This window comes from Aspergillus piperis, assembly GCF_003184755.1.
Source record: "Aspergillus piperis CBS 112811 unplaced genomic scaffold BO85scaffold_4, whole genome shotgun sequence".
NCBI classification, from domain to species: Eukaryota; Fungi; Ascomycota; class Eurotiomycetes; order Eurotiales; family Aspergillaceae; genus Aspergillus; species Aspergillus piperis.
Genome location: NW_020291594.1, coordinates 1199377 through 1226219, shown reverse-complemented (window position 1 = coordinate 1226219; position 26843 = coordinate 1199377). Strand labels below are relative to the sequence as shown.

At 51.2% G+C, this 26843-nt stretch overlaps 11 protein-coding genes across 11 annotated transcripts; 7 read left to right on the top strand and 4 right to left on the bottom strand.

Moving 5' to 3' along the window:
- Window positions 1–422: 422 nt before the first annotated feature.
- Window positions 423–1893, top strand: BO85DRAFT_228427 (SDR family oxidoreductase). The gene has a single exon (XM_025654761.1). The coding sequence runs from the start codon at window positions 814–816 to the stop codon at window positions 1765–1767; it is 954 nt and encodes a 317-aa protein (XP_025518398.1). The 5' UTR covers window positions 423–813; the 3' UTR covers window positions 1768–1893.
- Window positions 1835–4364, bottom strand: BO85DRAFT_475886 (DUF3292 domain-containing protein). Its single transcript, XM_025662752.1, has 5 exons — window positions 3987–4364; window positions 3726–3935; window positions 3156–3667; window positions 2873–3100; window positions 1835–2812 (listed from the first exon to the last, which is right to left on the bottom strand). The coding sequence occupies exons 1-5, from the start codon at window positions 4275–4277 to the stop codon at window positions 2020–2022; spliced, it is 2034 nt and encodes a 677-aa protein (XP_025518397.1). The 5' UTR covers window positions 4278–4364; the 3' UTR covers window positions 1835–2019.
- A 375-nt stretch (window positions 4365–4739) lies between these two features.
- Window positions 4740–6995, top strand: BO85DRAFT_392236 (crossover junction endonuclease MUS81). The gene is made up of 4 exons (XM_025656839.1): window positions 4740–4963; window positions 5022–5191; window positions 5240–5646; window positions 5696–6995. The coding sequence occupies exons 1-4, from the start codon at window positions 4872–4874 to the stop codon at window positions 6779–6781; spliced, it is 1755 nt and encodes a 584-aa protein (XP_025518396.1). The 5' UTR covers window positions 4740–4871; the 3' UTR covers window positions 6782–6995.
- BO85DRAFT_436125 (putative copper resistance-associated P-type ATPase) lies at window positions 6909–11072 on the bottom strand (the record flags this gene model as incomplete). Its single annotated transcript, XM_025658562.1, has 2 exons — window positions 6909–6957; window positions 7300–11072. The coding sequence occupies 2 exons, from the start codon at window positions 11070–11072 to the stop codon at window positions 6909–6911; spliced, it is 3822 nt and encodes a 1273-aa protein (XP_025518395.1).
- A 1944-nt stretch (window positions 11073–13016) lies between these two features.
- Window positions 13017–15254, top strand: BO85DRAFT_365406 (transcription factor TFIIIB subunit BRF1; the record flags this gene model as incomplete). Its single annotated transcript, XM_025655737.1, has 1 exon — window positions 13017–15254. The coding sequence occupies one exon, from the start codon at window positions 13017–13019 to the stop codon at window positions 15252–15254; it is 2238 nt and encodes a 745-aa protein (XP_025518394.1).
- Window positions 15255–15511: 257 nt separating this feature from the next.
- Window positions 15512–16393, top strand: BO85DRAFT_447026 (uncharacterized protein). The gene is made up of 2 exons (XM_025659629.1): window positions 15512–16043; window positions 16107–16393. The coding sequence occupies exon 1, from the start codon at window positions 15678–15680 to the stop codon at window positions 15894–15896; it is 219 nt and encodes a 72-aa protein (XP_025518393.1). The 5' UTR covers window positions 15512–15677; the 3' UTR covers window positions 15897–16043; window positions 16107–16393.
- Window positions 16394–16483: 90 nt separating this feature from the next.
- On the top strand, window positions 16484–18477 carry BO85DRAFT_485609 (sugar transporter-like protein; the record flags this gene model as incomplete). The annotated part of the gene is made up of 10 exons (XM_025663335.1): window positions 16484–16517; window positions 16583–16782; window positions 16838–17136; window positions 17197–17461; window positions 17513–17528; window positions 17594–17671; window positions 17733–17849; window positions 17914–18052; window positions 18136–18265; window positions 18340–18477. 10 exons carry the CDS (start codon window positions 16484–16486, stop codon window positions 18475–18477), a joined length of 1416 nt encoding a protein of 471 aa, XP_025518392.1.
- A 584-nt stretch (window positions 18478–19061) lies between these two features.
- On the bottom strand, window positions 19062–20749 carry BO85DRAFT_228259 (uncharacterized protein). Its single transcript, XM_025654760.1, has one exon. It carries the CDS (start codon window positions 20410–20412, stop codon window positions 19309–19311), a length of 1104 nt encoding a protein of 367 aa, XP_025518391.1. The 5' UTR covers window positions 20413–20749; the 3' UTR covers window positions 19062–19308.
- Window positions 20558–21132, top strand: BO85DRAFT_228183 (uncharacterized protein). The gene has a single exon (XM_025654758.1). It carries the CDS (start codon window positions 20704–20706, stop codon window positions 21016–21018), a length of 315 nt encoding a protein of 104 aa, XP_025518390.1. The 5' UTR covers window positions 20558–20703; the 3' UTR covers window positions 21019–21132.
- A 926-nt stretch (window positions 21133–22058) lies between these two features.
- Window positions 22059–23997, bottom strand: glfB (UDP-galactofuranose transporter). The gene is made up of 6 exons (XM_025654759.1): window positions 23544–23997; window positions 23420–23487; window positions 23347–23352; window positions 23072–23289; window positions 22613–23020; window positions 22059–22550 (listed from the first exon to the last, which is right to left on the bottom strand). Exons 1-6 carry the CDS (start codon window positions 23672–23674, stop codon window positions 22182–22184), a joined length of 1200 nt encoding a protein of 399 aa, XP_025518389.1. The 5' UTR covers window positions 23675–23997; the 3' UTR covers window positions 22059–22181.
- A 1157-nt stretch (window positions 23998–25154) lies between these two features.
- Window positions 25155–25725, top strand: BO85DRAFT_447022 (uncharacterized protein). Its single transcript, XM_025659628.1, has 2 exons — window positions 25155–25538; window positions 25670–25725. The coding sequence occupies exon 1, from the start codon at window positions 25216–25218 to the stop codon at window positions 25483–25485; it is 270 nt and encodes an 89-aa protein (XP_025518388.1). The 5' UTR covers window positions 25155–25215; the 3' UTR covers window positions 25486–25538; window positions 25670–25725.
- Window positions 25726–26843: the final 1118 nt, after the last annotated feature.

The window sequence follows — 26843 nt, the reverse complement described above, 5'->3', positions numbered from 1 at the left end:
CAAGACACGAGCATTTCTTCCCCATTGTCATTGTGAACCCGATCCATAAAGTATTAAATTTGCTCAATTCGACAGATAGGTACTCTCTATACTATTTGCACTTCTTAATATCTACAGACATACAGCAAATCCAACTAGACGAGCTGCAAACTACTTTCAAGTTTCACTGTTTTCTCTCCAGACCAGCAATGAGACACGGGATCTGGGGAATGCGGGGCACCGCCAGTCGGTATCCACGGCTCAATTACCCCCGACCGTCTCAGTCCCAGATGTCCCTGTTGCGCACAATGGCAGGCAGGATGGCGTGACCGAGAGAGATCTCAAGTGTCTGTCGTTCAAGGATGCTGATATCTTGTATTCCACAGAATGCATCAATTAATCTAATCTTATCCAGCTCCACTCACCACTTACCCCGCGCCCAACTTCTCGTGGCAAGTAACCGCAAGGCGCATCGAGGGATAACAATCAAAATAACCATTCTCTCAAATCTTATCTGAGTACAATCAAACATATCCCAGAAGAACCTGCAGGTCCTCCGAGAAGAGCAGAACAGTTACTGAGCAAAAACGTCATGGATTGGAATTTGCGCCGGGAAAAGTCCGGCTGCGGAGCACAAGCTATAATCCTACCCTCGGAGTTAATGCGAGGCGATCCCACAATGAGGACCGCTAGCTACTAGCTGAGCAATATGACTATTACTGATAGTGTCTACTTCATAGTGCCTATAACAAACAATCAATTCCCACACCTCTCTCTCTCTCTCTCTCTCTCTCTCTCTCCACAACCACTAATCCCCTCAATTGACCCTCCAAAATGCAAATTCTCATCACCGGAGCAGCCGGCTTCATCGGCCAACTCCTCGCAAAAGAGCTCCTCAACGATCCATCATACACCGTCACACTAACCGATATCAACGAGCCCCCAGTCCCCACAGGCGTCGCATACCCTCAAAATGCACGTTCAGTGACAGCAGACCTCCTGAAAGGCGCAGACGCAGTCGTGGACAAATCCCTCGACGCCGTCTACGCCTTCCACGGAATCATGTCATCCGGCTCAGAAGCCAATTTCGATCTAGGCATGAGCGTCAACGTAGACGCCACCCGTAACCTGCTTGAGGCTCTCCGCCGCACCTGTCCCGGCGTGCGAGTGATTTATTCCTCAAGTCAGGCTGTCTACGGCCAGCCACTCCCCGAAGTAGTGAACGACAGTGTCATCCCGACGCCGCAGTCGTCCTACGGCGCTGAGAAGATCATCTGTGAGACTCTCATCAATGAGTACACCCGTCGTGGCTTCATCACGGGCTTTACTCTTCGGTTCCCCACTATTTCTGTCCGGCCTGGTCGTCCGACGGCGGCTGCTTCGTCTTTTCTCTCTGGGATGATCCGCGAGCCGCTCGACGGCAAGGAGTGTGTCATTCCGCTGGAGGATAGGTCGTTCAAGTCTTGGTTATGCTCGCCTAAGACTCTGGTTCATAATCTTGTTCATACGTTATCGTTGCCCAAGGATGCGTTGCCTCCTCATATTCGACAGATTAATGTCCCTGGTATTTGTGTTACTATCCAGGATATGATGGATGCTTTGGAGAAGGTTGCAGGGAAGGATAAGCTCGATCTGTTGACGGAGAAGGAGGATCCGACCCTAAGGCCAATCTTGGAGTCTTGGCCTACTCGCTTCGATAACTCTCAGGCTATTTCTTTGGGTTTCAAGCGAGATTCTTCGTTTGAGCAAGCAGTAAGAGATTATCAATCGGAGATAGGACAGCAATGAACACTAGTGCTCCACATTCTGTACTTTGCCCACGATGTTGTCTTTATGGATGATTAGACGTATAGGTAGGATTCCATTTTCATACAATGATACCAGTACAAAAAATATTACTACATAACTCCCATTATGATCATAGCTTCACTTCCCCATATGCACAAATTCCTAAACCATCATACCATTTACCACCTCAACACAGCTCGATCTCACTATTTCCAAACCTGAAAAACACCTTAGCAAGCATCCAAACCAAGATCAATAACTTTCCCAAACCTGTCCATCAATAGCAACCAGTCGATTAAACAACTGATTGCGAGTCTTCATAGCCGTAAGCTGATACTTCTGCTCCGGCAACCTTCCCGTAAGCACCATTCCATCCACCACCTCCTTGCTCTCACCCACAGCCCAGCCCGTGACCAACTTCCCCTTCCACCCGAGTCCACCAATCTTCCTCATCTCCAGAATATCCGTCACAGGCATCGTGAACAGCACTGTGCCTTTCGGCCGATGTTCCAGACCAGGCTTATCCAACTGCACGGTCTGGTCCGTCGTGAAGTAAAGCAGCGGTGGCTTCTGGGACTGATCGAGGACCACGACGCCCCGCTTGCCTTTGTATCGCCCGTCGAATTGAATGGGGCCGGATGGGAGGGTGAGTTTGCCTTTGCTGCGGAGCACACCGACGCGGGGTTTGGCGTGCTTGGAGCCGGCGGCTGCGCGGGCTCGGTCAACGGCGAGCTTGCTCTGGATGCCGGTGGCGGTGGTGCCTCGGAAGAAGCCGATCATGCGGTTTATGAAGCCCTTCTTGTGGGGCTTGGGGTGTTCTTCGTGTTCTTCGATGACAGATTCGGGGGAGGGGGCGATTGCTTGGTTGATTTCTTCTTCTGAGGCGGAGATGTTGATATCCTTGTCGTTGAGGGGGGCCGGGTGGTATGGTGTTTGGTGAAGGGAGTGGGATGGTGGTGGTGGGAGGGGGGCACCGTTAGCTTCGCCGATTCGGAGAAGAGTTAAGGTGAGTTGTGCGTTGGTGGGGATTCCCTTCAGCAGGGAGCTAGTGGAGTGTTAGCACTACGTGGATCTTTGGTTGTTTGAAGAGACCGGGGTTGCGTACTTCTGGAGCTCGAGCAGTTTCTCCCATCGAGGGTACTCGCGGTTCAAGTACGCCACACCACGCCAGATAATCGGGTCGCCGAAGAAGGCGAATCCAGTACCGAAAGTAATCATTTTGACAAATACGTAGCTGGAGGTGATGAGTGATATCAGAAAGCCAACAGATAGCACCGCTGTTAGGCGAATGTAGGGAGTCACGATGGAGAATGGAGGCGTTGGTGACAAAGCACTATAGCAAGTCAGAATGTAAGTGTGTGGCTTCCGGTGCTGCGGTTTGTACATACTTGCCAAACCGTTCATAAGTGTCAGTTATGTCGCTCAGCACGCGCATTGCCATGTTAGCACCGTTGTAAACGGTATCTCTCATGGGTTGCCTAGTCTTATCATGAGCTTCGTCCGGGGCTTCCCCACGAGCAGCTGTCTGGGCATCTGCTGCGCTGGTAGCAAGCTTCATCACATCTGGAGCATTATCTTCCATTGGGGCATCATCAGGTGTCCCTTGATCATGCTTGCCGGCAACACTACCAACAGCAACACTAGCAACGCTTGTAAAGAGGTTGCTAGCCTCCTGTTCGGCAGCTTCACCCTTCATATTCTCGGGCGCCCCAGTGATACTATCATGGGAACCCAAGACGCCGGCTTTGGGCTTTTGCACGCCACCGGTATCCTTGTCCACTAGAGCTATAGGAGCAGGAGGAAACAAGTATGACCTGCTATCAGGACTAATAACTAGCACTATTAGAAGGGTGAAGATTGTCGGAGCAAGCAGATCCAAGGCCCACGCAGCAAAATAAACCTAAAATTCAACACCAGTCAATCGAGTCAGAGATGAAAGACGTCCAGTTATGACCTACAGCACAAAATGCCGCTGTCCGTTGGCGCTCCCTCCATGAGCGTAGCCTGGCAATATGATTGACGAATGAGGTTAACGAGACGATAATGGTTGTGTAGAATCGCTCAAGGGTAGCGCGCAGTTTATCAGGGGAGAATTGCTCATCTTCGGCCCGGTTGAGGTCCAGTCGTTGCAGGGGAGAATGCGGCACTGCTTTCACATAATAGATTTGCTGTGTTTGAATCAGTCTGTGGTCTAGTATTGAAGGGTGCAGGCGCCGTACCTTGTTGAAACGTCGAACAAGCATCCAAAGATCTTCGTTTGAGATTCCGGACACAATCTGCTCGTCAAGCTCGTCGGGGTGTTGATACCAGCCCACATCCGTGACAGTGTCTGTTTGTCCAGCCTTTTGAGCCAATCCTTTCTCATCTTGATCCACCTTAGAAAGAACATGACTGTCTGTTGGACCGCTAATCTCAGTGGTGACGCGATCAGCCGCGAAGATATCGTTGCCGCTGGTCTTCGAGCTATACGCGACAGGCTCTGCTGGTTTTGTAGGATCCCTCCGTGACATATTGCACAAGAACTTAGTATTAATGCATGTATAATAGAAGCAAATATGGGCTCAAAAAATGGGGAAAGGAGATGCGCTTTGAGGGTCTCTTGAAAGCCGGGGTAGGCAATACGTCATGGCTGTGTCGTCACGGACCGATCGTGCAAAAGCCTGGAATCTCAGGAGTGCGTCAGCATACGGTGCCTCGACCCAATCTTCGTAGCTCAGGGGCATTTTAGAGTAGCTTACTACCCGATCGATTGCTGTCCTCGAATTTTTTTTATTACCTCCTGGGGTAGGAGTTGTGCTATAGATAAATGGCGCCGATGCAACTGCATACTTGACAGCCCAGCCAATCAAAACCTAGTGTGGTAATTGCACCGCCACATATGTGGCTTATTGTGTGGCGCAAAGCAATTCTGCCTAAATAGGAAATACGCGTGAGGACAATCCGATGCCGCGTTCCAGACCAGTAGATTCGATCTCTGCCTCCCAGGCCTAGAACACCGCTTTAGTTTCTATACAGAAATTTCAGAATCGCTTGTGAGATTGATTGTCTGACACCTTTATTTCTGTCTCTTCCCGCATCATGTCAATGCGATTAAATTCATAACAATGAGTGAGACGTGTGCCAATCCCCTACTACTAGGGTGGATCAAAGAATGGCTAGACGAGGCTCGAGAGCGCAACAGCAAGGGTGCCATTGTGTCAGTGCTATCCCATAACCCGCTACAATAGTGGGGTTTGATGCTGAATGATGCACAGATATAAAAAAGCCTACGAGTCGATGAAAGCCTGTCCCTTGGTTTTTCAACACCCCTCCGAGGCTCAGCAGCTAAACGGACTTGGCCCAAAACTATGTGATCGCTTGACCGAAAAGCTAAAGGCTTACTGTGAAGAAAATGCGCTCCCGATGCCCGAGCATCCTCAAAAATGTAAGTCATGGTAGTACTGTCATCCTCGAGCAGGTCTAAGAATCGTAGCGGCAAGCAGCAAAAGAGCATCCGATGAGGGCACGGCAGAAAGCCAGCCAGCCAAGAAACCTCGAAAGGCGAGGCCTTATGTCCCGACTCTACGATCGGGCCCTTATGCGTTGATCCTGGCCCTGGCAACTCTCAATGAGAACTCTTCTCAAGGCTTAACCAAGGCACAACTGATTGACTTGGCACAGCCGAACTGCGATAGTTCGTTCACGGCACCTGCCGAGTCATCCAAGTTCCATACTGCCTGGAGCTCAATGAAGACGCTTTTGCAAAAGGAGATAGTATATGATTTTGGACGTCCTCTGAAAAAGTACGCACTCACAGAAGAGGGATGGGAAGTGGCGAAAAGGATGAAGAAGGTCGCCCTGCCGTCAAATCAAGGCACTTTGGCGTTTGGAAATCAATCGGTAACAAAGCCACTACCTAGTCTGCTACCACAATATCTGACGTGCGTAGGGGCCAGGTACAACCCATACAGGGGACTCCCAATTGCGGGACAGCCTGGGTGATAACAGCACAGAGGTAATCGACGAGGAGGCACCCACAGCCCATAACGAGACCCAAAGATGGGAACCCGCCCCAGACGGAACAGTAACCCCCATAACGATCCCCCCCGACAGCTTCACAGTCCAGCTGGTTCTGGACAACCGCGAAGTCCGCTCATCCAAAGACAGGGATTACATTACCAACGAACTACACAAAAAGGGAGCCAGTCCCGAAGTGCGCGCACTAGAACTAGGCGACGTCATGTGGGTAGCCAAATTCCACAACCCAATGTTCCTATCCCAATACGGCGAAGAAGGCGACGAAGTCATGCTTGACTGGATTGTTGAGCGCAAGAGAATCGACGATCTCATCAGCTCCATGAAAGACGGACGGTTCCACGAACAAAAGTTCCGTCTCCGTCGTTCAGGCGTTAAAAACGTCATCTACCTCATCGAAGAGTTCACCGTCCCCTCAGACCCCAACAGCGCCATGGCAGGCAAATACAATGAGATGGTAGCCTCCGCCATAGCCTCAACACAAGTCGTCAACGGCTACTTCGTGAAGAGAACCAAGAACCTCGACGACACGATCCAATACCTAGCTAGAATGACCCTCCTATTGCGCAGAATGTTCAACAGCCCCTCTGCCACCGGTGAACCAGCCTCCAACATCCTCAGTCTAATCCCTAGTCGCCAGCTCACCTCCTCCCAATCATATCTCACAGCCCTGGAACGTCTCCGAACAGAGAGCCCCAAGACCACTTACGCCGTGACCTTCTCCACCTTCTCCGCCCTAACCTCCAAATCCGACGTCTTGACCCTCCGTGACGTGTTCCTGAAAATGCTCATGTGCATCCGGGGCGTGACAGGCGAAAAGGCACTCGAGATTCAACGGAGGTGGCCGACTCCGCAGGCATTTATCCGTGCTTTTGAGGAGCTTGATCCGAAGGATCGGGAGAATATGGTTTCAGAACGGATGAACACGCTCGTTGGACGGAAGAAGATCGCAAAGGTTCTGAGCAAGAAGATCGCAGAGGTATGGGGTGAAGATGGTTGATTTATTTCTAGAGGGATAAGGATCCATTTAGGAGTTATTAACGAGTGACGCATGAGAGCAGAATTCATTTAATATGTAGGATGAGTTATATAAAAGCGCACAGTTGGTGACTTGATGTCCAGTACATTCAATCAATGAGGTAGTAAAGAGAACATCTGACAAGAGCCTCAGATACACTACAAACTACTAGTACTAGCAAATGCCTACTTACTTGACTGACTACTAAAGCTCGCGATATACCCCATGTCTTTTCAAAAGCCATAGCAGCTACAACCTTATAGTTTGATGAGGTTCACACGTAAATATTCTTTGACATTCAATCTTATCATCACCAGGATGATCCAAATCTCAGCTGTCATACATAGCAATGCCCGAATAATAAGCCGTAGCTCTCGTCAAAAATCATGGCCGGGGGAAAAAAAAAACACCACCATAGCGAAATATTATACCCACATGGAGCAACCTGACCCCATGTTCCTTGAGAAAAACATGAACCATGACCACCTAAGCAAACTTACCCACCCAATCCAAACACCCTCTTAATCGACCTGCGACTAATCCCCAACGCCAGACTACTACAAACGACCGAAATGCTACTCAACGCCATGGCCAACGCTGCCCAAACGGGGCTCAACCTCCAATGGGTATCAGTGACCACAAGCTCCCCACCCATCATCTCATGCTTATGTCCACTAACGATGGGATAGAAGACACCAGCAGCGACAGGCACCAAGCAGCAGTTATAAATCAGCGCCCAACCAAAGTTCAACTTGACGCGGTTGAAGACGCGACGACTTAGCAGGACAAGTTGCAGGATGGTATCGAGCTCCGAGTTGAGGAGGATGAAACTAGCGGAGTTCATGGCGACGTCGGATCCCGACGCCATGGCGATGCTCACATCTGCTGCGGCGAGGGCGGGGGAGTCGTTGACGCCGTCGCCGACGAAGGCGACGATGGAGCGGTTGTTGGTGGGGGCTCGTTGACTCTCTGCTTCGGAATCTGTCTGTGGGGTGAAGTTGTTGTTGCTGTCTTGGATTTGACGCACGAAGTCGGCTTTGCCTGCTGGCATTACGTTCGCCATGACGTTGGAGCGCGGAATGCCGACCATGTCGGCGACGGCGTGAGCAGTTGTTTGGTTGTCGCCGGTGCACATGTATACATTGACTTTGCGCTTTTGGAGCTTGGAGATGACTTCGATGGTGTCGGGTCGGATGGTGTCGGAGATGGCGAAGACGATGGCCGGTGTGAAGGAGGGTTCGTTTTGGGAGCGGAGAGAAAGGATGGCGGTGGATTTACCGGCAGCTTGGTACTTCGAGAGTGTTTTCGATAGGTGGCTTTCGTCGTAGTCTGATGTTTCTAGGCTGTGTAGGAGACCTTGGTTGCCGATGGCAGCTTGGTATTGAGTGGGTGTCTCGGATTTCTCGTTGGGATTCGGCACTGATACAGTGAAAGTGCCTTTCATTCCTTGGCCGGATTTTTCTTCGATGTCGGCGCTTGTAATTGTGACAAAGGGCTTTTCCTTGCAGAAAGTCGAGATTGCTCGAGCGATCGGATGGTTGCTGCTTTCTTCGAGCTTTCGGGCAAGTGTCCAAGCTACCTGTATTACGTCGGGATCCGAAATGAGGGCTTCGTGTTCGGATACCTGCAAGCTGCCGCCCTCTGTGAGGGTTCCCGTCTTGTCGAACACAATGGCGTCGAGTCGGCTCGCTTCTTGGAACGCCTCGCCTCCTCCTTTGACCAAAATACCCTGCTTAGCAGCTAGTCCGCCGCCAACGAAAAGGGCCGTGGGGGCGGCAAGTGCCAGACCACAAGGACAGGCCACGACGAACACTGCGATCGCAAACTCCAATGCCCAGAACGTCCAACCGCCGCGTGCAACGTCAAGGTAATCATCAGGCAGTGTCCCCGAAAGGCCGAGAGCGAGCCAGATGATGAAGGTCAGAATGGCGATCAGGGTGATGATTGGGACGAAGTGAGAGGTCAATAGATCCGCAACCCGTTCCAGCGGCGCACGTCTGCTCTGACCTTCTCGCACCACGGAGATGATCTGATCCAGCATCGAGGAGCCCCCAATTGCAGTGACCTTAACTTCGACGGGCTGACCGACGTTCACAGATCCGGTGTAAACTTGATCACCTGCGGACTTGTGGACCGGTTTCGACTCTCCTGTCAACGAGCTTTCATCGAACTGGTATGAAGCAGTCCCAACGACGACACCGTCCGCAGGTGGTGAGGCGCCGTGAGGTATGCTAACTACATCCCCGATTTCTAGCAGGTCAATGTTGATCCGCTCATAGCCATCTTCCGCAAGTCTGTTTTCGTCACCGGGTAGGTCTGTGTCACTTGCGTTGATCCTCAACAAAGCCTCTGTCGGGCGCAGCTTTCCAAGAGATGCGACCGCATCCCCGGTCTTTGCTTTGCTGTAAGCTTCCATAAACCGCCCAGCAAGAATGAACATAGTGAGAAACACAACCGTGTCGAAATATGTTGAACTATGTGTGTTGGACGCTGAGCCCATCGCGGCGTCCATGATAAGCACAGCCAAAGACGCGACATAGGCTACGGTCGTACCGGCAGAGATGAGTAGGTTCATGCTCCCAAACCGGTAAAACCTGCGAAGGAGCGGTGCACGACTTCCAGGACGCCAAAGGGAGTAGACTTCTTTCATCGCACGCACGTGGAAAATATCAGCACCATAGAACATGACCGGGGTTGTCATGATAAAAAGGGCCCATTCGAGGCGCGAGGCATCTCCAGCCCACATCGGTTGTTCCAAGAATTTGCGAACCTTGTTGTTTGACGACACCAAGCTCATGAAGACAATACCCAGGATGAACGTGGGGATAGCCACGAGCAGAACAAAGATAAATCGGGTGAACAGTCGGCGTCTTTCGTGGCGCTGCATAGCTCGGGACCGGTCTTCGACGCTCGGAGGACGATAAACGGTGGCAGTGAAAGCATCGTGAGCCGATTCGATTGTCCGTAGTATACTCCTCACTGTGAGAGAGGGTGGCTTTGGTGTATAGGTAACCGCAAGAATCGGATTCTTGACGGACAGGTTGCCACCGACTTTAACATCCGGGAAAGCTTCCAAGGACTTGACAACTTTCTCAGGGCAGTGATGGCAGAACATACCATCCACACGGATGGACAGTGTCCTTTCTTCCAGAGGCTCATCGTCACTATCTGCCACCAGGGCTGTCACATTATCGACCGAAGCATCATAGCCGAGATCTTCAATCTTTTCCACGATCTCATCAATATGATCACGCCCTTCAAACTCAACTCTGCCACTGTGGGTCAAGAGATTGATCGAAACAGTAGTGACAAAAGAAAGCTCTTCCAGCCCTCGGGTAACTGCCCCGGAGCATGAACCGCACGTCATGCCGCCGATAGCAAGTTCAGCGACGAATTTCGAAGGGGCCTCCTTGCGTGCGGGGGCTTTTTTGATCATATTGACCTCATCAAGCGATGCTTCGAAACCGATATCTTCAATCTGCTCGACAACCTTGTCGATGTTTGACTGCGGGCCAGTAAAGATGACAGTAGCACTGTTGGTAAGGAGGTTGACAATTATGTCTTCAACAAAGTCCAACTCTTTGACTTCACTCGTGATGCTGTTTGCACATGAAGCACAGCTCATACCTCCAATGCTCACACGAGCGTTGAACCTTTCCTTATCTTCCGAATCGTGAGGCGTCTTGGGCGGCTCCACGGGTGTAACTTCTTCGGTTGACCCCCGGGCTACTAGACTCTGTACCTCTGACTGGGTTGGACCAGGCTTTCCACCCGTTCGAAGACCACTATAGCGGTCGCGAGGGCGGCGAGCAGCATCTGCCAAGTCCTCGCCGGCCGCGAGGCTATCCAGCTCTTCTTTCCTGCAAGCGTCACAGTTGTCAACATGTCGGCTTCCCAGAGCTGGATTTCGGTGGATGTTAGGCTGGGTAGTGAACAACACTGAGTCGCGGGGTAGCCATGAAGTTGTATCAAGTTCCGAGATAACTGATCCTCTGGGTTCATATGTAGTGACATGGTGAACCTCGAAGGCAGCTTCAACCAAAGCCGAAGCAAGGCGTGACGGGTCTGTTTCGGCGCTGTGAACGACGCGTACTTCGTGGGTGAGAACCGACACATCGATATCCCTCACCCCATCAATGTCTGATAGAACTTCATTGATGTATGCGACGCAAGAGGAGCAATGGATGTTGCTGACAAAAAAGATGCTTCTGAGAAGTCTCGAGTCCTGTCCAGCAGGAACTCGAGAGTTGGTGTCTGTTGCCGACGGCGACATTGTCGAAGGGGGGGAAGGGAAGAAAGGAAGAGATAAGGAAGGCGCAGGAAAGACAGACTCAGTCACTGCTTTAAAGCCCTGCCTAGCAGTAAGAGAGCTAGGTAGGGAGAGAAAGTTGTTTGATAGAATGAAACAGAGAAGGCGTCGACGGCGGGTCTTGTCAGTTGATGTCAAAAGACGCCAGAGCTCTAACCGGGATTTGACACCCCCACGAAGACGAGACAGTTAATGCAACACGCCTCGCTGGCGTATTAGCGCAGGGGAAAGCCTCTCGAGCAATGAGAGCGACAAGTGGACAGGATTGCGAGGTAAGATGTTGCTTTTCCTGTCTGAGATTGAGTATTGCCTACTGACAGCGGCTATGGTTGCAGATCGCAATTGCTCAGTCAACAAGTAAGGGATGAGGAAGGGCGAACTCTCTACAAATAGGCCAGAAAGGAAGGAGGGAGAGAGTGGAAGAAATATGAATCATCATCAATATCATGTTTCTGGGTTCTTCGATCAGGGAAGGGGAGGGAGGAGGGAGGCAAAGCTGCGCGTTTTGTGCGTCAAAAGAAGAAGTGAGGATGTTCTGGGGCCGCGCACAAATGGCGCATTCCACTCCAGTCATTTACCCACTTCACCCTCCACGGAGAAGAAATGCTACTGTGTGTAGGTGATGTAAGTCATATGTACCAACTGCCCCTGGATGAACGATTCTTATCAAACTTCCCCATCGTGGGCGCATGTGATTGAAGAGATCCATTCGAGTCCTCTGCTGGTAAACCGGCATTATCTCCCGATACTACGAGTATCCCTGTGGAGGAGAGTTTAGACAAAAGTGGGAATTACATATGTGGCGAAATTTTTTAAAGCTCCGGCATTTGGTTGATCTGGATTGGCTCACTAAGCAGTTAGCGGATCTTTTTGGTGGATTCGGTCCCAGTTTAAGCTCTCAGGGGAAAAAAAAAAATAAAAAGATGGATGGAAGTTGAAGATGCGATCGTCCAGATTAGATTCGGCTGATCGAGGAGGCTGCTTTAAACGCCTATTTCCTTGGCCTAAATATATAGAAACAACTTTTACAAAATTTGAAGTGAAGCTTTGCACGTAACTTTCACTATAGAATGCTGTGGTTCTCAATAGCTGAGGGCGAAGTGGCAGATAGTACTAGTAGTAGCTAGCTGCAAACAGCCTAACATGGCCTAATGAAACGGTACCACCGGACTTTTAACAGATAAGATACACTGGAAATTATCCCCAAATTGAGAATTCGAAATGAAATAAATAAATCCACAGTTCGGAAAGGGTATTGAAGCAGCTGCAGGTCAGCTAGCCTGCAACGGGGATTGCAGCATTTCCGGAAAGTGCCTCCTCGGGGACTCGAACGAGAGACAGTGAGGAATGAGGCAGAAACGAACTTCGGCCTTCAAGACACGGTGTGCCACGTGACTCTTCCATTGGACCACCGCGACAGGCGCGTCATAATTTTCACGTCGGTGATGCGTCGCGCCCACTTGAATCACCTCCATTTCATTCTTCCCTTTTTCATCAACTACTTTTACTTATACTACCCCAGCTGCGGGTTGATTTCTATACCCAGTTTCTCTTCACGATTTCTAGTCGGTCCAGTGAATACGGGGTTTTGGTTATCTTTCACCCGTATAACACCCCTACCAGCCCCCCCTGATAACATCTTGAAACCCCGCCGGAGTGTTCTTTGTGCGGTTTGTTCGCTCTTATAGCCCCTCCGTCTGGCTCGTCGCTGCACCTTCAACTCGACGATTGGATCACGCTACGTCTAGGATCATTGTGTGGACCATATAGGCATGATAGACCCTGTGTGATCGATTGTCTATTCTTCTTTATCTTATTGGACCAACCTACTACCACCGCTCGTGGACATCATCGACCCCCCAACAGAGCCATCCCGTCGCATTTACAATGTCCGTCCCTAGGCCTGGGATGCGTGCTCCCATTCCCCCACGCGGCGGCCCAATGCCACCTATGGGAAGACTAGCCAGTCTGAAATCGCCCAATCCAACTCCAATCAGGCGTCCCCAGCCAATTTCTCGGCCTCAGCCTGCCAGGCCAACTACCCACCCCAAAACCTCAACTTGCCCTAACCCGGGCTGTCCTGCCCCTCACATCGTAGAGGATGACGGCCAGAAGGTTTGTTCCGGGTGTGGTACTGTCATCAGTGAAGCAAACATCGTCTCCGAAGTGACGTTCGGGGAATCGTCGTCAGGTGCAGCAGTCGTTCAGGGTACCTTTGTCGGCGAAGATCAATCCCATGTCCGCAGTTATGGCCCTGGCTTTCAGCGTGGAGGCGCTGAAAGCCGCGAGATTACGGAACAAAACGGTAACCGCTACATCACTCAGCTATCTCGTGCCTTGACTATTCCAGAGAGTGCCATGAAGGCTGCTGGTCAGGTGTTCAAGCTGGCAGTCGGGTTGAACTTCATTCAAGGTCGAAGGACCAAGACTGTAGCTGCTGTGTGTTTATACATTGCCTGTCGTCGGCAGGATGGCAACACCATCATGCTCATCGATTTTGCCGATGTCCTAATGATCAACGTCTTCAAACTAGGCCGGACCTACAAAGCTCTGCTTGACGAGTTGCGTCTGGGTGGTAACGTGTTTCTGATGAACCCGATTGACCCGGAGAGTTTGATCTACAGATTTGCCAAACAGCTTGAATTTGGGTCAGCTACCATGCAGGTGGCGAGCGAGGCGGTCCGTATCGTACAGCGGATGAACCGCGATTGGATGACGACGGGTCGTCGTCCCGCTGGTATTTGTGGTGCCGCCTTGATTCTTGCAGCCCGCATGAACAACTTTCGTCGCACTGTTCGAGAGGTTGTCTACGTCGTCAAGGTCACCGAGATCACTATTAGCCAGCGTTTGAACGAGTTCAGCTCCACCGAAAGTGGTGAACTTACAGTCGACCAGTTTCGTTCCGTGCAGCTGGAAAACGCGCATGACCCACCTTCTTTTGCCAGGGCTAGAGAAGGACGAAAGCCATCACGCTCTTTCAAGAGACGGCCCACGGAAACGGCTGCCGAGATGGAGAGTGATATACAGGAAGCACAACAACACAGGCGTGTCGACTCAGACGGATTTGCTATTCCTAGTCTTCCCATTGATCCGGCATTATTAGCGGCCAGCAGCGGTCAACGTCGCCAATCGACTGCCTCTGCTGCAAGCGAAACCATTTCGGATGCTGGCGAGGAGCACGCCAAGTCTGCTCGCCAGAAGGGTCCGAAGAGACCCCCGCTCCCAGCACCTTCGCCAGATCAAATTGCATCGGAGGAGGCCTTGGAGAATGAAATGACCGCGCTGTTGTCCAAAGGATCGAACATGTTTGACACAAGTGCCGGTCCTCCGAGGAAGGTCGTCTCTGACAATACAGAGATCGACGCTGCGGAGTTTGAATCTGATCCGGAGGTGTCTAACTGTTTGCTTTCTCCTGCGGAAGTTGAGATTAAAGAACGGATCTGGGTCCATGAGAACAAAGATTATCTTAGGACCCAGCAAGCTAAAGCGCTCAAGCGAGCTCTGGCCGAGGCCGATTCCCACCCTGGCGCGGACGGTCGCGTGCACAAGCCGCGGAAACGCCGCCGTGGTAGACTGGGCGACGTTACTTATCTTGAAGGCGAAGGTGAAGACGCCGATGGCCGCAGCACTCGGGCTTCCACCCCTGCCGAAGCTACCCGTCGGATGTTGGAGAGAAGAGGGTTCAGTAAAAAGATCAACTATCGTCTTTTGGAGTCACTATTTGGCGACGAAGGGGCCGACGAGGCCTCCAAACCTAAGGAAGAGAGTTTGAGCCGAAGCCTGAGTCGCAGCCAAAGTGTTGTGTCACGCCGCAGCGCCAGTATCGAGCCAGAGGCGGCCTTGAGGCGTACCCGGCTTGCAACCCCCTCAAGTGGCCAACCTGCTGGAGCTTCTTCGTCTACCGCGGGTCCGGCGCGTGGCTCAGCGGTCCCTGCTGCTCAGGCCCTGACGGATCAAGGTGGGAAAGCGAGTCAGAATGAGCAAGTCCTCGGTCCCGCAGATGGAGCAAAGAACGAGTACTCGGATGACGAACAAGAGGATGACTACGACGACGAGGATGACATGGAGGATGACGGAGTTGACGCGGCGCTTGCTGGAACCTATGGTGACTATTATGACGAGGGGAGTGATTATGGCAGTGATTAAAGTTGCGATGATAGCAGGGTTGTATTTCACCGCAAGGCATGTACATAGAGTCCGGCGCCAAGTCGACGGGAATTTGATACCCAGTCATTCCAGGCTTAAATCTTGAAAAGCAAGTGATGGGGCATATGATCTAACTCGCTTGGTTCCTTCCTTGTTGCTTGTCTTGCCATTTTGAGGCCGATATCACGTGTAGCAGGCATCGAAACGAGACGAAACGCGTAGTCTGCAACTTCATCTCCCCACCTTATCCCAGGTCCATACACTCCACCAACTGCATCATCTATGCCATCAAACCTTGTGCCTCTTCCCCTCTTTTCGGTCTCGAACATTAATCCCCCATTGGTGGGTGTGTGGCAACTCACCACTTGGAGGCAAAGCCTAGCAGAACCCTATTATCAGGAGGCTCCATCGATACCATCGACTATGGCCCTGTTAGCAACCCAGAATGTCAGTAAATTTGGAACTATTAATAGGTTTCTGAGCTGCCTAGATTGTGACTTTCACGATCCCGGCAGAATTAAGGCAAGGGGCTCCCCCTTCTGGGAGTTTGATGGTGCGAGTTTGTGCGTACAGTTCAACTGCCTGCTGTTGGAGGGGGTCTTTTCGATATACGACAGCTGGAGCACATCGATCTACACTTGAACTCCTGTAACTGCTTCTATGTGCTGACGCTGCATATGAGTCATGGTGTGTGGTGGTGATATATCTATCCTGGAAATGATATTCGAAGTCTCCTAGCCTTGTGCCAGTCGGAAGTCGATCCTCCGCAGACCCTGAGGAATGTACAAGGTGGGCAGGTCGTATCGTTGAATGCTAGCAACCCGTCGTCTGACTCGCTGGTTCTTGTTGCAGGTCCGGTTCTCCATCCTATTGCGGCATTTACCGGTCCTTGGTATGGAGGATCCTGCGTCGATCTACAATGGGTTACTGGGGCTTCAGATATCCGATGGGGATACTACCTCATCATGAGGAGAACTATTCAGACTATTGCGCTTCCTGCGCACCAAATTTGTGTGCCACGGGTCCACAGAAGTCTTGACCCCCCTGGTTTTCGCGGTTAATGACGAAGATGGGATCCCACTAAGTACATATATAAATATCGTACTTCCAGTATACATTTAGCTTGAGGTTCGATTTCAGTCGCTGACCTTCCTCGCTCTGTTCCCACGGTTGCGATTATGGTCAGAATCAATATGTACGGACGGGGGCTCAGCCTTCGGCTGGCCATCATGTTCACCTGCCAAGCAGCATTCGCCTTATTCGGTGAGATACCTGATGAACGCGCCTAGGGTGCAGTATATGTTGACCCTCAGTTTTGTCATGGATAGGCTACAACCAGGCAGTGTTTTCTGGGATTATCAACAACGCTGATTTTCTCTCCATCGTCCACCATCCCACTACAGCTGTAATGGGAATCATAGTGTCTATATACAATCTAGGCTGTCTCCTTGGCACAGCGGTGGCCTTCTTGACAAGTGACAATTTAGGTTTTCGAAAGTCCGTGTGGCTTGCGATGTGTATAATTATAGTATGTGTCTCCCCAGACTCACTTTTCACATGCAGATGCTAACGGCGCTTTACAGATTGGGGCAACGGTCCAGACCAGCTCCTACTCCAAAGCGCAGTTGCTCGTGTCCCGGCTCTTCACTGGGATTGGAATTGGCATCATGACAACGACCGTGCCGGTGTACCAAGCGGAATTATGTGAAGCACGCAAACGAGGAATGTATGTCTGCACTCAACCTCTCGCTGTCGGTGTAGGTATTACCATCGCGTACTGGTACGACTATGGCATGAGCTATGTGGATGGACCTATCAATTGGAGGCTGCCCATCGCCAGTCAAGTGATCATCGCAATTCTCGTTATCATATTGATCTTAGGGTAAGTTGGACTGCCACGCGTTGTCCGAGCTGAGCATGTCATCTCACTTTTGTTGGACAGACTTCCGGAGAATCCTCGGTGGTTGTGCCGTCAGCATAGGAGGCAGGAGGCCTTGCAAGTTTTAAGCGACTTTTTTGATCTACCACTAGATCATCCAACAGTGACCCAGGAGGCTGAAAATATCTTCAGGGCCATAGACGATGGTCGTCCAGAGTATAAGTGGTCAGAGATCTTCAAGAAAGATGAGCTTCATACGGGTCGACGAATCTTGCTGGCGTATGGGCTACAGTTTACGAACCAGATGGGAGGGGCTCCCTTGATTGTCGTAAGTGAACCTCAAGGACACTGCATAGCAAAAGCTAACTCCATGCCCTAGACCTATGTCACTACAGGTAAAACCTACGGTCATTCCTCCCTGTGATGTCCGATCAATGGCTGACGACATGCCTACTCCTAGTCCTTGAAGATAACGTGGGCCTCGACGCCAAGTTGAGTTTATTGCTCAGTGGAGTGATCCAATTGATGTTTGTCATAGGTGCTGAGGAATTCCAGCCCATCCCCACCGCAGCAACAGAGCGCTGATCGTGTTACCGTAGGTGCTTTTTATCCCATCTTTTACTCCGATCGATTGGGACGGCGGAGCCCAATGATGTGGGGATCCTTTGGCCTCTTCGTATGCCTACTCATGATCTCCATTCTTCTGTCCTTCAAAGGTAAGCCCGGCGTATGGCTCGGAATACAGAGTTAGGGAATTGATCTAACACCCGGCACCGGCAGGGACGAACCTGGAAAAGTCGACCGCTACGGCCTCCGTGGCTTTCTTCTTTCTGTATATGCTCATCTATGGGGCCACGATCAATTGCATACCATGGGTATACGGGCCAGAGCTACTGCCCCAACAAGTCCGGACAAAAGGGTAGGCCAGGACACTCACCCCATTCCAACCGGTGGCGGGCCACTTTGGTCTGGAGTAGGGCTAACTCTCAGTACCGCAAATAGGCAAGCCATCGGAATTTCGGCTAACTGGCTCTGGAGCTTTTTCGTGAACATGATATCTCCGACGCTGATCCGAGACCTGGCATGGAAAGGGTATCTCATCTTCGTCGCCTTTAACCTCGCCTTTATACCGGTAAGTTCGGGACATACATTCCGATCCCCCCATAGCGCCACCGGCCTGCTGATGAATGTTTGCCAACGTCTCAGATCGTGTACTTCTACTATCCCGAAACAGCTAACTTGAGTCTCGAGGACATTGATTCCCTGTTCGGAGTGCAGAAGGCACAGCCTATTCGGGAGGATGACAAAGGGTTTACTTGGGTGGAAACCAGACCCGTGAGCTAAGTTGGGCCGGGAATGCAAACGAGACTGATAAGGACGGCAATTATGTCGTATATTAGTTCAACCCTTGTCTCCTATGAAACCAAGGATTCACATCAATAGGATGGGCCATGTAGTGGTTGATGGCGCGAGATGAAGGGAAGGAGAGGCTGGTGGGCAGTTTGGAGGTGGTGTTTCTGGGAGGAGATTCATGAACCCTATTATGGCTAAGTCTGTATCTGGCAAAAGCTGGCGATCTTGACCGCCACTTGCTACTTCCCCTCCCACATATTCACTCCTCTCTCCTACAACCAAAATATAGAAAAGTATTATCTTGATGTTTTTTTTTCTTTCATTCATTGTTTCTTTCCAAAGTGTTGACGATATGTGAAAATGGCAAATATATATCAACAATCAGAGAACCAAAAGGAGAAAAATTGAAATGAAACCAAAAAAGCAGCAACAGATCCAAACCCATGTGACCCAACCGGCCACATGACCATACCCATTCCCAGCCATCCCACCACCAACCCTTTGCGCCAAAGAAAGAATAAGATCAAATCCAAAGAAAGAAAAGGAAAGAAAAGTTCCACAAACATATGTCAAATCCGAATTTTAATTACGATGGCGAAGCGAAGATGACAGACACACCACCATCAGGAGAAGAGGAAAAGCGGAAATCAGAAATTTTGCTGCCGAACTGGTGGGGGTAAGAGCGGTTTCGGTCGAAGTTGAAAGTCGCTTCCGCTGTATGTCCGTCGAGTCCGTTAATCGATCGGGTTTTTTGTTCAAAGCGTGAGGTGTTATGCGTCGAAAGGTGCCTTTTCTGCTGCTGATAAGACTGCTGCCAATGGCTTACGCGTCGATCTCCATCCCCGTCCCCATTCCTACGCTGTTGTTCAACCCCATGCCGTTGCCGTGGTTCACGGGCTGGGCACAGAGAGTCTGGAGGAGTGGAAGACCTGAATCTACCTGGTTCGCGCCCAGCAGGTTCTGAGCTCCCATCGAGGCCATGCCGTTGTTGAGCGGCCTGTCTGCGGCATTCAGAATCTGTGTGCCTTCGAAAACGATGGGAGACGAGCGAAGGTTCATGAGGCAGGCTTCCCATGTGGAACCCACGAGCTGTCCTTGGGAGAGGTCATCGTTGAAAAGATAAAAGGCCGGTGTAGGGGAAACCCCCATTGGTGTCATTGGTCGTGCGGTGACAAGATAGGCATTGAGCGCCCGGTTCTTCAAGAGGATCTGTGAATCGGCCAGGTACGTCGCGAACTGCCGGTCAATGTACTTCTTCCAGCCGCGCACGGCAGCCGCCATATCGGCGTCATCGGTCGCAATCCGCTGCCAGCTGATCCCGAGGAGACGCGTAGCGTCGTCGACAGTGGGTTCTTCGGAGCGGTTACCCGCGTTGAGGATTCGGCGATTGTCGTCTTGGTGCTCGGTGTTTATTTTGCGCTGAATGGAGGAGAGGGTGATATCGTCGAAATTGGAAGCAGCGGGATCCAGACGCTGAGCTTTACGGCTAGCAGATGGACTGCCGGAACGACGCGACGAGACCGGGGCAGCGGTGGTGACATTCTCGACAGTCTCTTCATACCACGTGCCAGTCTGGCTTTCTGCTGAGATGGCCATCTTAGTGCGAGGGTTGAGGAGAACCATGCCTTCGCCATAGATGGGCTCTTCGACCTCTTGCTTTCTGGGTTGCGGAGCAGAAGCAGCCACGATGGACATGGGAGTGCTGCTTCCGTTCATGGCTTCTTCGAAGGAGTCTTCGTCACGCGACCTCTTGCGGGAGGGTCTGGATGGTTGGAAGGGGTTGTTGTTATTGGAGAAGAAGGACCGCGACTCTGTGTCGTGGGTGAACTTGGGCTGGCGAGGGAATTGAACAAAAGCGTGGTCCTGGGGAGGGGATAGGACCATCGCCGGGCCATCAGAGAGACCGTTCAGCAGCATTGGGCACATGGTGATGAATGCGAAGGCGTGGTCGAATGCAGCGACTACGAGATTGAAGCGAAAGGGAGCCTGTTCTGTCTGTCCAGTGAGCTAGAAATGAAGAACGAGAGCAACCTATGGATCTTGCGATCCAAGCTGTGTATATAAGTTATGGTGTGGCACCCAAAGGAGAGGACGAGAGGTGATGCGCGAAAGGGTGAAGAGAGGCAGGCAGGCAGGTGACAATGGAAGGGTACGAGATGGGAGATATGGAATATAAGGATGAAGGGTATCAAGAGGTAAGGATAGGAGCAAGATGAGATGGGAAGATTGACCCAAGATACAGTGAGAACGACGTGCAGGAGAGGAAGGGAAGAAGAGAGAGAGAGAGAGATGGATGGAAGGAGGATAAACGGAGGAAGGAGAAGATGCGCAGCCGAAACGAAGAAGCGAACCACGGGATCACCGGCTAAGATGTGGAGGAGAAGAAGCGGAGGGAAGGAAAGCAAGAAGGGAGAAAAGTGTGGGAGGAAAGCGAGGAACCAAACGAAACACGCGAAAGAAGCAGAAAAGGAAGGAGAAGAAGAAGCAGCAGAAGCTGACGGATGCGGACGAGAGAGCGAGAAGTCAGTGTGATCGGAGCTTCTTTGGATGCGCCTTGCGATCCTCCATTCATCATTGCGGAGAGCAGGATTTGCCATTGGCCAGACCCGTGTATTTACCGTGCCATACGCTTGTGTCGCCTGCCATTTCCGTGGGAGGTCTGAGAGTTTCGCAGGGATTGTGCACCCCTTGGCGTGACTGCATACCATACCGTACAGTAACAGGTGACGGGATCCACCGGGCTCAGATCAACCCGCAAGGATGCGCTCATTATTGGTCGAGGGGGAATCGTCCCGGGCAACGATGGGGTGGGTTCCACTCGCTAAAGCTCATTCTCATTGGCTCAATTGGCACGCCTCGTCCGCGCGGCCGCCCTCACTGGATGCAAGGCCATTGGCCGAACCACTCAGCTCAAGCCCGAGGCTTTCGATGCGCCGTGATTGGCTCAACCCTAAAGGCCCGCACTGACTGCTGACTGACCAGGGGGTTGCCAGCCAAGGAACTTTAGTAAGTAGTAAGTTAGCCAGAACTTGGCCCAGCTAGCCCCTACCATGTGATGCCTCAGGCACCAATCCGAAACTAACACTTGGAACTTGACGAAATTCTATTCGGTTGATGAGAAGGTTCTCCTCGTAAAGTAGTCAAAAAGAAAAATCCTATAGTAACAGGAGAATGGGATGACGAGCAAAAAAGGTCGCGAAAATGATATCCGACACCTGAACTTCCTGCTAGTTTCACACGTCACAAATGGTCATCGAGCCAAATCGCGAGCAATACACCGACAAAAAATCCTTCTAATAAAATAAATGGTAAAAGGAAGAAGAAAAAAACAGGGTCGCGCAACGAATAATTGTGAAAGCCCCGTCGGATTCGAAATCCATGTCGTATCAACCGTGTCTTCTGGGCCCGGCTGCATTCCCCGCATGTGGCCGGCCCAGATGCACCCCGCATCCCTATTCGTAAAGAACTACCCCGGCAGATGAAATATTATCCTTTATAACAGTAGATCACCATACGTATCCAAGTATGGCGGAAGAAAAGCGAACGTGACACGCGGGTAGAACTTTTGCCCCCCGGGACCTTCTCCAGTCCCCATTCCCCATCAACATAAGCTACCACTCCTGGCTCACCTCAGACGGCGCCTGAGTATTAAGGCAGGCGCATGGCTGGATCCACCTGGACTTTTAATCGGTCCTTTAGGCATTTCCAGCAGTAGCACCACCAAGCATACCCTTGACGCTGGCAACTTGCTCGGGGGCGTAGCTGGGGGCCATGGAGCCCATGAGCAGGAAGAAGATGAGGAGGATAGCACCGAACACGATGAACTTGCGCTGGGCGGGGTGGTTGACTCCATACTCAGCCCAGGCACGGTTGGCCTGACCAGTGTACTCCTTGATCTTGTCACCGCCAAGCTTGTAGTAGACGAGACCAACGAGAGCAATCGAGTAACCGAAGAACTGGGTGAGGGTGACGGGGGTCTGCCAGATCATCATGGAAGCAGCGACCAGAAGGATATCCTTGAGGACACCGCACAAGGTCATGACGAGGGAGGAGGTCTTGCCAATCTGTGTGGATGCGTCAGTAAATTGATCCCCATGTAGCAACGCGGCGAAGAAGTGTTTCTTACCAGGAAGACAACGGAAACGTTGAGGAGGAAAGCAACAACGGCATTGGCCAGCAATGTCCAGACACCAACGTTGTAGATGTGGCCCATGGTAAGGTTGGGGACCTCAAGGAAGAGAGCAGTGACACCGTTCATGACAGCACAGACAGGAGCGAAGTAGTAGAGGGAGACAAGAGGGTCCATCTTGTACTCGGCAGAGCTGAGCAGGCGCTGAACCATGACCAGACGAGTGGCCTCGAAGACAATACCACCGAGCTGGAAAAGGAATCCGATGAAGACAAAGCGGATCTCACCGAAAGAAGCAATGATGACACCAAGCACGATAACGCTGACGTTCATCAGGACCTTGAGATTGACAGGAGCCATGCCCATACCCCAAGTAGCGAAAAGAACAGCAACGGGGGTAGTAGCCTGAGGGGGAAGTCAGCAAGGGAAACTCTTGCTCGGCATGGAACGACTGACCTTGAGCATCTGGATGAAGGCAACACTCAGATACAAATAAGTCACATTACCGCAGATCAAACTCAGACTGAAGAAAAGACCGATCGGAACAATAGCACGAAGGTAGACACGGCCAGTCATCTTCACGGTCTTCCGTCCATCGAGCAGAGTGGTGGTGCGCGCCAGAAGCTGGGTCATGAAGGTCGCAAATGCCAAATGCCATGTTGTGAGGATGATAGCTAGATGTCGTTAGTTGGACTGCGGGACGATATCGAGATAAGTCACGAGCAACGTACGAAAACCTAGGAACAGAGAGAACAATTAGCGATATGGTCATCAAAAATCGGAGCCACCGAGTGTAGAACTTACGGAACTGGGCATAATCAAGGATATGCTTGTTGAACAAGATGACACTGGAACTCAAAGTGATCCAGACACTGATATTATCTTAGTACTCTTTCCATTCGAGTCCTTCAATCTTGGTGTAGCTTACCCGACATAGACAGCAGGGTGGAAGGCAGGCTTCGGGGGCTCTGCCTTATCAACAGCGGGATTGACGGTGGGCAGGGTAGGCTCCGGACGAGAGACCTCTCCGGAGGTTCTGGCTTTTTCGCCCTCAGACATTGTAAAGGTGCGAGTCTGGTCGGATAAGAAACGTTGAAATTCAAAAGGTCGCGGCCGTAAAAGGCTGCTTTGTCCGAACTTGGCGGAGGCCACGGGTAACGGTTGTCAAGAAAGGACGTAAAGAGAAAAAGGAATGGTTGGCAGAGAAAGGTGGATAAAAAGTCGAGAAGCCTGAAAAGTCTGGAAACGAGTGAGACTAGAGTTGGACAAGAAAAGGATAGTAAGAGAGTGAATGAGAATAGAACGGGTGTGAAGAAGAATGGTCGGGGTTGGAGGAGAGAAGAGGGAAGAGGAAGAGGAGAGGACGAAGGGGGCTGTTTGGTTGATGGGGGGGTGTTCGTTGAGGTAATTTTCAACTCTCGGGTAAGCAAACAGGGTACCAAGAAGAGAGGTTACTTACGGCTGGATTTCCTGTGGGATGGCAGCGGGAGTGAAGAGACGGCTCGGGAAGCGCAAGTAAAATTATTTAGGGGTGCCGAAGAGGAGAGAGTCAGGGAATTGTGAGGCAGGGAAGAGAAGAGACGGAGAGTGTAAGAGCGACGGAGAGAGAAAGACAAGAGAGAGAGGGCTGGGTCCGCATCAACACCGAGAGGGCAGATCGTGGCTCAGGACACGATATGTCGTTCGTTGGTCGTCTTTCTCACAATTTACAAGGAGCCAGCAGTAGTGGTTAGTACTGCGCTGACCGTCAACTTACATACTGGACTAGGAGTTAGTTTCCCTCTGGACCCGGACCTGAATCCCCAAACTTTAGTGGCTAGCATGCATTCTACTACATCTTCCTAACCTGTGGACGGATGGGTTGGTTGGTGGGGGGTGGGAGGAATGAACCGGAACCAGAGTCAGTGTGATAATGCTAGCATTTAGTTTAGTTACTGTAGTAAATTGAAAGGTACGGTGGAAGTAGACTACTAGATAAGGAACCATTTTTAACCTTGCCGATTTAATACTTGATGTCTCTCTGCATCCATCTATCTATCTGCCTTGCCTGGTCTCACATTGAGCACTTACAAGAATAGTTGATAGTAGTATACCCTTTGGACTGGTTTGTTGTGCATATATTCCCAAGATTTGCTGGAGAATTATAATTAGATACCATTCGTATGCTACCCCATGGACGCCGAAGCAGGTGAAACACCACCAGTGGTTCTGACGGGCGGTTTCGAGTTCTAGGCTGGGAAGAACAAGCCCATCGCGGTGGAGGCCAAAAGTGGAGTGACGAGGGGCGAAAAATTAGCGGGCTGGAGACCCGGCACATACACTGTATTGCAGCAAATTGTCCTCGCAATGGCCACAATTTGAATTCAGTACCGTAATGGCTTGGTTATTACGAAATTATTCTCCCCAACTACCGCTGCTGGCACAACCAAGCCCCCGGGTACGGAAATGGTATGAACAAATTGTAACAAAACATTTGCCAGTTCCAGACCTCCATCTGCATTCTGCAAACGTCGTCAACTATCTACTATCGACTTCTATTTTATACTTCCTGTCCGTTCTCATCATCATTGACTTGCGACTCTTTCTGCATCATTATCTCTATGCTCGATGCTGCCGGTGTTTGCCCGAGCCTCACCGCGATTCTCAATGCGTATTCGATATATTGCTGTCTAATTGCAATCTGCGAGTGGATGGACGACCTTGAAACCATCTCTCGGTACGGCCGTGGGGCGAGGCAAATGCTCATCACTCTCGTGGCGAGTTCTGCTGTCCTGGCGAGCGCTGGTGGTTGGTGTCAATCTCCAGGTCTCCACCATCGGGGGGGCCCAGTAGTCGCTGGTTGTTGCCCCTTTTCCGCTCGCTCTGGCTAGAGATAGGCTGTTCTGGTTATTACCATTATGGGGCCCCCCAGCGACTTTCCTTGGTAGGAAACGCCATCTACACTCTTTTTGGCTCTTTGCCTATTTTTTTTATCTTCTCGTCTTCACCCCCTAAATTGATACTTCTGGTTCGACAAATGGGCAATTACTATCTGCTGATTGAGTACTCCTCTAGACTACTTGTGGATCAATCCATATTGTGTCCGATAAGAACGTAGAAGGGGAGAGGGGGGAAAACAAAAGAAATGTTAATGGAGGGGAGGGACACATCAACACCGACTTGCGACAATCACTGTTGATCAAAATTAACGCCGGCTGGTTTGGTGCAGGATGCATTACGCAAGCAGCCCGCTAGGCCAAGCACTGTCTTACCCGCGTTCAGCGGCCACTTGCTCATAGCGCCGCCGCAAAGGTCCCTTGCGGGTGGAGAATGCGGCGATCTGAAGGCTGAGGGGCCTGACGCCATCACCATGGTTCAATGGCGTTTAGAGCAAATGGTACGACGGAGCCGTCCTTAGGTTGCCCGTTCCCTCAGGGACTCTTTCCCAGACCCACGAGGGTCCGGATAGTTCTGTTGTATGGAGTCCCGTGCCGACGTGTACCATCCTTCGGGTCCTGGTCGACAATATGGATTGTTCGTGTTCTCGGTCTGGCCATGGTTACTGTATGGTTCAATCAATAGCATACAGATGTCCATGCAAAGTTCTGACCAGGATTCGCTGCTTGCGCGTCCGTCAGAAATAAGGGCATTGACAGGAGGGTCAAATTACGAAAGCCTCAGGGGGCGAAAATTGAAGCTTTTGTTAGTGTGTATTTGGTCCCTCAGTCCCTGAGTGGGTGACAACTCCATCTGCTTGCATCTCAAATCCCAGACAGGTTAAGCTGATAACCGTTGTGTGCGCTTCTGGAAAAAGATCCTCTCTGCCTTTCCCTTTCAAGAAGGACAACAAGTGGAGCCGTTCGACTGTTGCCCGGCTCATGTGTTCCCTACTTATCTACCCTGAAGTTGACAGACCGTCAAATAGGGGACGATCCATGTTGCCGATGCTCGCCATCGACGTCCTCCTGGACCAGTTAGGTCAGGTCCACGCCGCTGCGGAGTACTAGATACGCAGTAGGTAGTACCTTGCGCAGGAGGCAATCGACTGCCACTGGTCGTAGGGAGTGCTTGGTTGGCCGCTCAGCAGGGATGTGTGTGCACAATGGATACACAGCTCATTTCTTATGACTTGCCTGCAGCTTTTGATGAAGGTGATCGGGCTATCAGTTGCACGGGATTGTTATACATACTGCCCACGGTTTTCCGTTAGTGGTATATGTCTTTCCTGTGAGCTTGGACCTAGCCCCCT

What these genes read in the sequence shown, in the direction of transcription:
- BO85DRAFT_392236 (XM_025656839.1), top strand. Translation starts at nt 4,872, where the DNA reads ATGAGTGAGACGTGTGCCAATCCCCTACTACTAGGGTGGATCAAAGAA. An exon ending in AACAGCAAGGGTGCCATTGT is followed by an intron (nt 4,964 to 5,021) that starts GTCAGTGCTATC and finishes AATGATGCACAG; the next exon opens with ATATAAAAAAGCCTACGAGT. An exon ending in GCCCGAGCATCCTCAAAAAT is followed by an intron (nt 5,192 to 5,239) that starts GTAAGTCATGGT and finishes TAAGAATCGTAG; the next exon opens with CGGCAAGCAGCAAAAGAGCA.
- BO85DRAFT_447022 (XM_025659628.1), top strand. Translation starts at nt 25,216, where the DNA reads ATGCTCGATGCTGCCGGTGTTTGCCCGAGCCTCACCGCGATTCTCAAT.
- BO85DRAFT_447026 (XM_025659629.1), top strand. Translation starts at nt 15,678, where the DNA reads ATGGCCCTGTTAGCAACCCAGAATGTCAGTAAATTTGGAACTATTAAT.
- BO85DRAFT_228427 (XM_025654761.1), top strand. Translation starts at nt 814, where the DNA reads ATGCAAATTCTCATCACCGGAGCAGCCGGCTTCATCGGCCAACTCCTC.
- BO85DRAFT_228183 (XM_025654758.1), top strand. Translation starts at nt 20,704, where the DNA reads ATGGGAAGATTGACCCAAGATACAGTGAGAACGACGTGCAGGAGAGGA.
- BO85DRAFT_475886 (XM_025662752.1), bottom strand. Translation starts at nt 4,277, where the DNA reads ATGTCACGGAGGGATCCTACAAAACCAGCAGAGCCTGTCGCGTATAGC. An exon ending in GGACAGCGGCATTTTGTGCT is followed by an intron (nt 3,668 to 3,725) that starts GTAGGTCATAAC and finishes GTTGAATTTTAG; the next exon opens with GTTTATTTTGCTGCGTGGGC. An exon ending in AAACTGCTCGAGCTCCAGAA is followed by an intron (nt 2,813 to 2,872) that starts GTACGCAACCCC and finishes ACACTCCACTAG; the next exon opens with CTCCCTGCTGAAGGGAATCC.
- BO85DRAFT_228259 (XM_025654760.1), bottom strand. Translation starts at nt 20,412, where the DNA reads ATGTGCCCAATGCTGCTGAACGGTCTCTCTGATGGCCCGGCGATGGTC.
- glfB (XM_025654759.1), bottom strand. Translation starts at nt 23,674, where the DNA reads ATGTCTGAGGGCGAAAAAGCCAGAACCTCCGGAGAGGTCTCTCGTCCG. An exon ending in CCTTCATCCAGATGCTCAAG is followed by an intron (nt 23,021 to 23,071) that starts GTCAGTCGTTCC and finishes CTTCCCCCTCAG; the next exon opens with GCTACTACCCCCGTTGCTGT. An exon ending in ACGTTTCCGTTGTCTTCCTG is followed by an intron (nt 22,551 to 22,612) that starts GTAAGAAACACT and finishes GCATCCACACAG; the next exon opens with ATTGGCAAGACCTCCTCCCT.